The sequence below is a fragment of the Engraulis encrasicolus genome, chromosome 10 (assembly GCF_034702125.1).
Source record: "Engraulis encrasicolus isolate BLACKSEA-1 chromosome 10, IST_EnEncr_1.0, whole genome shotgun sequence".
NCBI classification, from domain to species: domain Eukaryota; kingdom Metazoa; phylum Chordata; class Actinopteri; order Clupeiformes; family Engraulidae; genus Engraulis; species Engraulis encrasicolus.
The window spans coordinates 38,704,109-38,715,592 of NC_085866.1; the positions used below are offsets into that span (position 1 = coordinate 38,704,109).

Here is an 11,484-nt window from a genome sequence, read left to right on the forward strand (position 1 = left end):
GCTTTCACTTTCTTAATGACACCTCTGATTTATAAAGGTTGTCTTTCAAATCCCTCTGCATGCAACAATACAATACTAACACCAATCAGCGCAATAGGATGGCGTATAGGATCCCAGTATAGGCTGTTGATTCACGGCCCAGTCTTAGACTTTCAAATGAATGTTCCTAATTGATTGTCTCTAGACAATTCCAGCAGTTTCAACTTCATTTGCTGTTCATTTGCTATAGGATGTCTAGCTTGGCAAGTGTGACGGCACTTGTAAGTGCTGCTTTGCCACTTGGGGTTCAAAACTGCAACGTCCCAATCGTTTGGCATGGGAGCACTGGTACTAAACAACTGAGCTTGGGGGCAGCCGTGGTATAACGGTTAGGGAGCTGGACTGCACAGCACAGGGTTACAGGTTCAGACCCCACCCTTACCAGTCCCTCCCTCCCTCCTTGGCTCCCTCCTATCCCCACACAGCTCCAGTGACTGTAACCAATACCCTGTAATATCTGTAAGTTGCTTTGGATAAACATGCCAGCTCAGTATAATATAATGTAATGTAATGCAATGTTTAAGGTCGAGGTCTAGGTCTAGGTCTAGGTCTGAGACCTCTGGAGGGAGGCTTACTAACATCCTACCGCTGAACTCTGCAAGTTGGCATCTGTTACACTTGGGTATGGCAGCATCATTCTGTACCAACCAGTGGTGTAGTCTACCTTTTTGTGGTGGGTACTAGGGGTGGTACGGTTCACAAAATTCACGGTTCCGTTCATATCACGGTGTCAAGGTCACGGTTTTCGGTTCTCTACGGTTCTTTTTTTTAGTTCATGATAAATGGTGCACTGGCTAATAGAATCGGACTTATCATTAAATATCGTACATATTGTTTGTATAGGCTTATAATGTGAAAATGGTGTGATTTTAATTGTGTCATCCTCTGATTTGGTCTTATACGCTAATGTTTTAATCAGAGAGACTGGATAAGATACTCCTAGAATCTCTGTTTTACATATTTTTCTGGGCAGTACATGAATTGCGGTTTGCGATGGATTGCACGGTTCGGTTCGGTATGTGTGTGAATTGTACGGTTTCGGTTTTTGGTGCGGTTTGTGCCATCCCTAGTGGGTACACAATTTAGTTGGGCAGCTAATGGTGCATACGTTCCCAAACTAGGGACCGGGCCCCTTGGGGTGCGGTGCGGAGGGAAGGGAGTGTTTCAGAGGCAGAGGGAGGCATTGTTAACATCTGAAATGATGTTCAAGTTCAAGTTGGTTTTATTGTCAATTTCTATACATGCACTGGTCATACAAAGAATTTGAAATTACATATGATGTTGATTGTGATCTTATCGTCATGTTGTTAAATTCCCAGGCTTCCATGACAAGTCGCCATTGAATAAACGTTGCTGTGCTATTCTAAATATTGAACAATCAATTTTAGGTGGGTATACTGAAATCCCTGACTTTTATTTTGGTGGATATACTGTGTATACCTGTGTTCTACGTAGACTACACCACTGGTACCAACCAAGCGTACCTGGCCTGGGTCATCTGTGGCAGCTGCGGCCATGGCAGCCCTAGGGTGCCGGTGCCATTGGTACGCTGCCGTGGCTCCCCTCCCGTCCAGACTCTGAGTGGCTACTGGCGGCTGGGGCTGCGTGGCCGAACGTGATGCTGGTGGGCAAGGCAGGGAGAAGATGGGTCACTGTGGACGGGCGCCTCAATCGAACCTACAAGACAGGTAGCAGAGTTTAATCTCGACTTAAATGTGATGTTTTAGCCCCTGTAATTTCAGTAACATAATCCAAAATGAAAAATATTACGTATCTATATAATCAACTACTTTTCTTAAAACATGTTGATAAAACGTTTCTGTTCAGGTTATATTCTGTGTAAACATGTTGATAAAAGTTTATTTTCGGGTTATATTCCACACATGTCTGTATACATGGCTGATGTAGGTAGCTTCCATACAAAAAATAATGCAATATAAACTGCCATATAAACTAGTGTAGTGACGACTCAACATCAGCAATCCCACAAACAATCCTCTCACCTTTTTTATCTGACACGTTCGTCTCGATCAAATGTCTCCACAAACACCTCTTGCTCTCTCCCACCTCTCTCTCGCTCTCTCTCTCTGGCTGTCTCTCCCTTCTTCTCTTTCTCCTTCTCTCTCTCTTGTATTTGTCTCTCTTGCGGATCCTCTCCTTTACCCAGTCCCCACTGCTACAGTCTGGGGTGGGTAGGCTGTGATCCTCTGCATCTTCATCTTCCTGCATGGACAACAGAGCAGAGAGAGAGAGAAACAAAGACAAACGTGTGAGTTTCATTTTAATAAGTCAGCACGAAAACAACGGGAGAGCTTCTCCCTGTTCTATCTCTCCATCTTGTTCTTGTCAAACCTCCAAGCACACAGGTACAGTAGATAGGCTAACTGTTGCACTAGAGGGCACTAAAGAAAGCTGTAGGTGCATCGGGGAGAGAGAGAGAGAGAGAGAGAGAGAGAGAGAGAGAGAGAGAGAGAGAGACAGACAGACAGACAGACAGACAGACAGACAGAGAGAGAGAGAGAGAGAGATGGGGGAGTAAGAGATGAAGAGAAAGAAAGATAAAGACAGGAGGAGAGAGAGAAAAAGAGATAAAGATAGAGAGATTGAGGGAGAGATAGCAAGAGAAAATGTGTAGAAAGGGACAGAGAGAGGGAGATAGATAGACTGAGAACGAAAGAGGAAGAGATTTCCAGGAGAAAAAAAAGGAGAGACGGGAGAAGCCTTGATGTTGACCTGGCGGGGCTGCTAAATTTTTCCACCGTAAATTGTGTCAAACTCTAACCCCTAATAATAACAGTAGGAAGTGGGTGAATCCCTTCCCCTTTTCTCCTCTGCCAAGATTTACGACCATCCCCTCGCTCTCTCTCTCTCTCGGGCCGCCCCGTCTGCCAGAGGGAAACGGCGCGCCTCACAAAGCCCGCTTTGTGTGTGTGTGTGTGTGTGTGCGTGTGTGCGTGCATGTGAGTGTGTGTGTGTATCTATGTGTGTGTGTTTCAGTGTGTGTGTGAGTTTCAGTGTATGAGTGTGTGTGCGTGTGCGTGTGCGTGTGCATGTGTGTGCATCCATCTGTGTGTGTGTCTCTGTGTGTGGTTTGTATGTGTGTTTGCATATCATTTGCGTGTGTGTGCACGCATGCGTGTGTATTTGCCTACATGTATTTGTGCATGGGTGTGTATGTGCAGGTACATGTGTATGGTCTTGTGTGTGTGCCTACATGTGTGCTGGTGGCGGGGGCGGCGTGTGTCTACATGCATGCACATGTTACCAAACGGGATAAGGCTTCCGTAATCCCAACGAAAACACCAGCGCACAAACAGCCCCCAGGGAAGGCAAACTGTTTACAACCGAGAGAGAGAGAGAGAGAGAGAGAGAGAGAGAGAGAGAGAGAGAGAGAGAGAGAGAGAGAGAGAGAGAGAGAGAGAGAGAGAGAGAGAGAGAGACTCAAAGATCTGATACTACCTGTTAACACCAAAAACTAACCACCCTCACTGCCACTTCCTCTGTTACATGTCGATGTTGCCTTCTCTGCACTGCTCACTCTACACACTGATGACCCATATCTTAATAATAATATATAAATAAGTAAATAATAGCAATGAATACGATTATAGCTCGCATCAACACTACAATAACTTTGAATTCATGAATCGGTGCTTATGGGTAGTTCTCAGGTTGGAAAAACACTCCAAGGGATGTGGGGGCAAGTTGTAAATAAACCTACTGTGGCAACCTGCTCTTGTTGTGCAGTGCAAAGTGATTTGTGTGAAGAAATGACAGCAGTCTTCTTGACATGTCTCGAACACGCCAAATTGGCAGACTGCCCAGATTCACCTTACATCGCTACTGAGGGACTAATGTAGTACTGCATGTAACATGCCAAGACGTTATGGCCTGTCCTCATCAATATCTGGTTGAATAGCGTCTCAATTTTAGCTGTGAGAAGGGAGAGATACGTCTTACTCTCATGTATACCATTTCCGATTCCGCCAAATCGCCAAACCAAGAAAAATACAAGAATGATGTCAGTTTCAAGATGTCTCTTTTTCAAACAACTTTGTCTTCTGTTATTGAGGGAGATATACCTGTTGAACTGTCCTACCTTCTAGACAGTGTCACTGACAATCTCTGTGAGTGACATAACATTTCACGTCCACACACACACACACACACACACACACACGCACGCACGCACGCACACACACACGCACACACACACGCACACACTGGGCTCACACACAAGCAAGCATGCACAAACACACACCAAAGTTACTGACCATCTCTGCTTGTGAGTGACATAACACGTCCAAAGTCGAGGAGGCCAAATGCTGCTGACCACACGAGTGAACTCTGACACCAGCTCCACAGTCACATGGTCAGGGAAGGTGTGTGCAAGGTGTGTGCAAGTCAAACAACACGCCAGTTCAGTTTACATCCATCACTGCTAAGCCCCCCCCACATTTGGGCTTGAATGCCCAAGGGTTGAACCCAGGGTTTGAATCCGTCCTGGGTCATTTCCCATCCCTACGCCATCTCTCTCTCTCGATTCACTTCCTGTCGCTCTTCACTGTCCTATCTGAAATAAAGGCAAAAAAGCCCATAAAAATATCTTCTACATCCAACACTGACCACATAACACAGACTATCAACACAGACTAGATGTCTGTCTTTTGAGCCATCTGATTAGTGTGTCTTCCTTTTAAAAGTGACACAACACGCTCGTTCAGTTCGCATCCTGTCTCACTCCAACCACACAGAATTGGCGATGTTGAGCAGGCTATATCACAAGCTGTTTGTCTGTCTTCAAACTCGGGTCCCCGGCATAATTGTCAGTGCCCTAACCATTTGAGCCACGTCTGAGGTACGGTCTGTATTTTTGCCATCTGTTAAGACACAACAAATAAAGGGGAGGGGATAGAGAAGCAAACGTAACAGAACAGGAGTCGGAGACAACAGAACTAGAGTTGCATGGACATGTGTGTGTATATGTAGTTGGCGTTGCATCGTGCGCGTGTGTGCGTGTGTGCGTGTGTGCGTGAGTGTGTGTGTGTGTGTTTGTACACACGAACCAACACACAAACACACACATTTCAATTTACTTTTATTTCATTTGTGGGTTCAAATGCAATATTTCAAGTGTCTTCGTGTGTCTGTGCAGCTGCATGTTTTCTAGTCCATTCTGCGCTTGTGTTAGTCCGTGCGTGTGTGAAAGTGCGCTTCTGTGTGCAAACATGTAGTCAATGGCCATCATCCCAACACTGCCCTCTACCTGTAACTGGGTGTACTGCTTGCCGGTAGGGGAGAGTGGGCAGACTACTACTTGCTATGAGGTCTCACTCGTTGTCTTTGATGAACTTTCGTGATGGGGGATATCAACTGTTGTGGTTATGCTACCTGTATCGGTGGATTTGGCTTTGGTTATGCTAGCTCATTGCATCAGTAAATGTGTCTGTGCAACTCTTTGCTCTACAAAGCAAAAAGGCAGTAACTGACTTATTTCAAAATTTAAACAGCTGCAAACAGTGTGATAATATAAAATAACACATCAGCCACATATTCATAGTCTACATAAAACTACTCAGACTGGATAACAGGATCATTTTTAAGTCATACTACAAAGCAAAAAAAGGAAACTGCACATTGCTCCAAACAGAGTGAAATAAGACAAAACTGTACAAGAGGAAAGAAGAAAATGTGTCAAACACAAAAGAAAAATGCAAATCAGGAAATACTGCATTGAAAACCCCAAAAGACGTCAAAACAAGTTTTTTTTCCGCCCGTTTTGGAATTACGCACTGGGCGAAACACTCTAAGACAAAGGCACGGACACCCCCTTCACCTGTTGCAACTGCACAAGGGTTCAATATATAAAAAAGGACGAGTGTCGTGGGTTTGTATGTTAGTGGTAGTTTGTGTGTGTGTGGGTATTTTTTGTCCATCAAAAATCAATACTAAGTGTGCCTTTTTTAACTGCCCTTCATGCATCTCTGAACACATTCTGTGCAGTTGAATATCTCTTCTCTGGGTACCCTAGGTTCTCTGTATTTGTGGCAATGACTATATTGTGCACACTGTGTGTGTGTGTGTGTGTGTGTGTGTGTGTGTGTGTGTGTGTGTGTGTGTGTGTGTGTGTGTGTGTGTGTGTGTGTGTGTGTGTGTGTGTGTGTGTGTGTGTGTGTGTGTGTGTGTGTGTGTGTGTCTATCTGCCTGTCTGCGTGCGTGCGTGCGTGCGTGCGTGCGTATGTGCGTGCGTGCGTGCGTGCGGTCGGTCGTACTTGCTTGCGTGCGTGCGTGCGAGTTGGCTGTGTGTGTGCGTACACCTGTGTGTGTGTCTTACCATGGATACAGTATGTATGTATGTGTGTGTACTTGTGTCTGCATGTGTGTATGACAACTCGTATGTGTGTGCGCATGTTTGCGAGAGCGTGAGCGGTTAAGGGGAGTTGACAGCTGTGGTGCGTTGCTGTGGTCGTCACCCAGCAGGAGGGGGGCAGGGGGGGGGCCCGGCCCCGTCCCACCCCGGCCCGCCCCAGGGAGCACCTCTCTCTCCCATTGTAAACGCTGCATCTCCTGCATGGTGCATTGGTGCATTCCTCTCCTCCCCCCTCCTCATCTCCTCTCCTCATCTCCTCTCCTCCAGTCCTCCTCCTCCTCCTCTCCTCTCCCCTCCTCCTCTGCTCTACTCTTTTAAGCCACAATGCCCTGCCACTCTACATGCCTCTAACATGTTCTGCCGCCCCAATGCACACACACCACATGCCGCCATAACACACACACACACACACACACACACACACACACACATACACAGTCGCGCACACACACACACATACACAGTCGCGCGCACGCACACACATACACAGTCGCACACACACACACACACGCACACGCACGCACGCACGCACCCACGCACGCACGCACGCACATGCACCACAGGTGTCCATAACAAGGCCTCTGAGCTGTCCCTCAAACCCACAGGTTAAAAAATGTATTGTCTCCTAATGAATTGAACGTGTCAAAAACACATGCCCACATGCTCATTAGTCATTCCAGACCTCTTTGTCTTTGAACTTCTACACACTTTGATATACAATTAAGTCGCAATGTGAATTAAGCCGCAGAATTACAACGTAGACAAGCACAATTACAATTACAAAGAAGTCGCCGAAAGCACAATACAGTTTGCCCCATAGTGGTCTGAATTCAAATGTGAAATTTGTATGTCTATTTATATTGTAGATATAGATATTTTAGATGATCAACATGAATGTGCTTTCATTCAGAACAATTGTTCATACAGAACAATTTCACTCAGAAGCCTTAACAGATGGATTGAGGTTCATGAAGACATCAAACAAGCTGCCACTTGTGGACTTTTTGAAACAAATAGCGCTCAACTCATGAAACTGAGGTGATCTGTGCTAGTTTGGGGCTCGAATCTGCTTGAACCAACGCTCCAGTTTGGGCATGGGAGGCACAGCACGATACCACTGAGCTAAAAGCCTAGACAGATAGCACAACGTTACTGATATTAGAGTCTTCGGGAGGGAGGTTGGTAACACGTACATGATGCAAGTACAAAATTGTTACATGGTATTACACTGGTATTACATGGTATTAAATATTGTTACACTGGTTATTACACTGTACCTAATGTGGTAGATCCACTGTAATAGTGAACCATTTAAAACAAAGGGAGAGGTAGTTTACGAACGTTCTATGCTATTTGGCCTCCATTACGCTCATCATGCTACATAATGAAGCTATATGCCTGACCATGGGCCTTTAGCGGCAATAGCAAGCATGCTCGTCACGTAGACGAGGAGTAGTGTTTCTTCCTCTGAAATGCAATATGCCCTCTTTGAAATACACTGCTGTGTACGTGGCGCGTGTTTCATCATTTCACAAAAATCACTCTCACAATCTAGAAGCTTATCGTCTGACAAGAAATACTGAGAAGTTCAAAAAGCCAATAGCCAAAGTGTCACATATCACACTGAACGTAGATCTGCTAATTATCACAATTCCGTAGAAACACTGTAATGGTGGACATGGAATTTCAAGAGTAGTAGTAGGTCAACTGGTTGAAGGGCAGCAAAAGTCAGGGAAGTCGACAGATGGGGGGGGCAAAGGGGTCAGTTGTCCAGGGGCCCGGCGGGTGAGTGGGGGGGAGGCAAGAATGGAGTCTTCATTACATTGTATGCATTGGGTGTGGGGGCCTTTTCAGATGACTTTGTCCTGGGGTCAGCCAAAGCTGTCAGTAGCCCTGGTGAGTAGAGACGATATGGGGAGGGGGGACACTTGTGGAAATACTCACGTTCTGAACTTGAACTTTGCCACGTCTGCCCTACACACACACACACACACACACACACACACACACACACACACACACACACACACACACACACACACACACACACACACACACACACACACATACAACGCCAGCACGTGTTTCACTGGTGCTACCTCCGCCCAACTGACACATGAGCCCAGATTGCCTCTCCTATCCAAACAAACACCTAAATGACTTCTCTCTCTGTCTCTGACACCCTCACTCTTCTCGCTCTCTCTACCTCTACCTCTCCCTCTCTCTCTCTCTCTCTCTCTCTCTCTCTCTCTCTCTCTCTCTCTCTCTCTCTCTCTCTCTCTCTCTCTCCTCGAATATCTGTGTGTGTCTCTATGTATGTCTGTCTCAGTTACACCTTTTTTTCGTCTTTGATCTCTCAGTTGATTTATTTTGAAAAGTGCTAGTACAAACGTCATACTTTAATTGACATGTTCATTCACATGAGCCTGGTAAATAATATACCATGTTTCACCCTCTGGCAGGTTGCACTACATGAAGCACACACAGCACACCTTAGCTGTGGTGAAGGACTCCGCCACTCCCTGCGTCTATAGGCCTCTATCTACTCAACCTGTGAGTGAGAGAGAGAGAGAGAGAGAGAGAGAGAGAGAGAGAGAGAGAGAGAGAGAGAGAGAGAGAGAGAGAGAGAGAGAGAGAGAGAGAGAGAGAGAGAGAGCTCCACCTCTGCAAACACCTACGTCGCTCACATGCCTGTCGCTCCACACCTCCATATGAAGCGCCCTGGACCGCACTCCGCATCCATCATAAAACGCACGACACCACACCGCACAAACACCAGCATTTCACTACACCACGCTACCAGAGAGAGTAGCTACCAGAGAGAGGTTCCATTGGCCCATTGTTTCCGGGTTCTATTATTGCAAGGGGGAGGGGGGGGAAATCCCCCTTTAGGCAGACCTAGGCAGACCTACTGTTCTATTCAATGCTAGGAGCATTATGACACGCCCTTTTAGGCAGACCGGAACCTGGTCATGTTAGGTGCCCATAGCAACCTATTACATTGGCATATCTCTATATACTTAAAGAATCTCTGACGCTACTCTACAGACTGAATAACGAAAAGGCTTCACTTCTCCAGAGACTTTTGTAAAACAGTGACGTACAAAAGAGGACATCATCAGCAACACACAAATTGTGTGTCACTACTACACACTGCGCTACACTGTGCATTTCTCGAAACCGCAGTTGCTAACTAGCTACTTTGTTGGTTGCAATGCAATTTCCCATTGGCGACTACCCATGTTGCTAGCTGGCAAGCAACTACGCTTACGAGAAACACAGCCCTAAACAGGACTTTCCAAGCAGCATTTGTACTGACACCTCGCCACACCTCGCCTTAATTTCCCTCGGGATCAATAAATTATACTCTACTCTACTCTACTCAACACCCAATAATTCCACACAACATCATAAACAAAAGTATAGATTACACACATATGCATAAAAGCACGCACACACACACACACACACACACACACACACACACACACACACACACACACACACACACACACACACACACACACACACACACACACACACACACACACACACACACACACACACACACACAATGAACAACAATTTCATCACGACAACACTTCCAACAACACAGCTCACCCCACCCAACATCCTCTCAACACATCATGCTATGTACACCCATATTTATGTGCACATACACATACATAGTAAGTATGTTTACTTAATATAGTATCATGTACACAGAGAGAGAATATACACACACACACACACACACACACACACACACACACACACACACACACACACACACACACACAAACACACACACACGCACACACACACACACACCACCATTCTTTGTGCCCTCCTAACCCATCATGCCAGGCGTTGAGGCATCCTTAGAGCACCTGCCTGCCATTCCCTAACCCTCAGAGGTGGGCTATTGCCTACGTGCTGTGTAGTGGCTCTGACCTCTGGCCCATTCCAATAGTTCCTTGCATGGCCCACATGGTCACATCTACGTACATGTATGTATTGCCTCAGACAGGGTTGCCAGATGAGGCTGATGATTTCCAGCCCAAAAATGCTCAAAACCCGCCTGGAAGCACTAAATCCCGCCCAATTCTATTGATTTCTGTGGCCAAAAATTGGGCGTATTTTTCTCCAAAATCCATGTTTTCCCGCAGTCGACCGTCCTAAGCAGCCCAACAGCCCAATCTGGCAACACTGGCCTCAGACGACATGGCAAAAGCACCCAACAAACCCAACACAACCTGGGGAATATGTCAAGAACCCCTCAGTAGTAATGCAGGTTGGTTAACCTTGAGGTAGTGGTAAATCATCTAATACAAGAGCCTATTTATTTAACTAAATGACACCTGTGGGCTATCTATGCACTGTACAAGCAGATTTATCGCTTCATGCAGGTTAACTTTAGCCTGGGCGATGTGCGGAGGCAAAATTTGTGGGCGGAGCACATAGGATGGCGTCGCCAGGCTAGGTTAACTTAGCCAGGTTTACATTTCTGTATGTGACAATTATGTGTGCTTATGATCAGAATGTGAAAAGTAGCCTATGTGTACCAGTGACAAAGAAAATTGAGCGAAAAGGTTTGTCAGAAATATGACATTATTTTCTTCTAGGTATTTTTGGCAGTTGAGCTCTTTCTATGATTCCTTAAGCGACTCTATGACGGGAAGTGTGGATCCAACATATGGCTCGAGACTATAACTTTTTTTCTAAAACGAAGCCACAACGTGTGAAAAAAATGTGTGTATATGTATGTGCTTGTGTGTGTTGAGTGGGGTGGGGTGGGGGTGGGGTGGGGCGTTTGAGGAGGGGGAGGGGTGTGGCAAGTACGGATTTTATAATCCTGACAGTGAAAAGAAGAAATTATCCAGCATATAGGCAGGCAGTTTTGGTTTGAGATTAAAGGGTTTTCGCATTCCTTTGGCGCAGGGGTCAGAGGGCAGCCTGTACACTGCGGCAGCTCCTGTGTGTTCATGATTAACTCTTTCAGCTCCCGCCCTCTCTGGCGCTCTCTATCACTCCCTCTCTCTGAGCTCTGCAGGTTCTCTCTCTCTCTGTCTCTG

The 11,484-nt window shown here is 46.1% G+C and overlaps 1 protein-coding gene across 2 annotated transcripts in view; it reads right to left on the bottom strand.

The window, feature by feature from the left end:
* Positions 1-11,484, bottom strand: part of plagl2 (pleiomorphic adenoma gene-like 2) — a 54,110-nt gene that overhangs the window by 8,794 nt on the left and 33,832 nt on the right. For both annotated transcript variants that reach the window (XM_063208832.1, XM_063208831.1), the window contains exons 2-3: positions 2,043-2,262; positions 1,524-1,716 (exon numbers count right to left, since the gene is read on the bottom strand). In XM_063208832.1, the coding sequence (XP_063064902.1) occupies positions 1,524-1,556 (33 nt within the window). In that variant the 5' untranslated portion in view covers positions 1,557-1,716; positions 2,043-2,262. The remainder of the gene's footprint in view (positions 1-1,523; positions 1,717-2,042; positions 2,263-11,484) is intronic.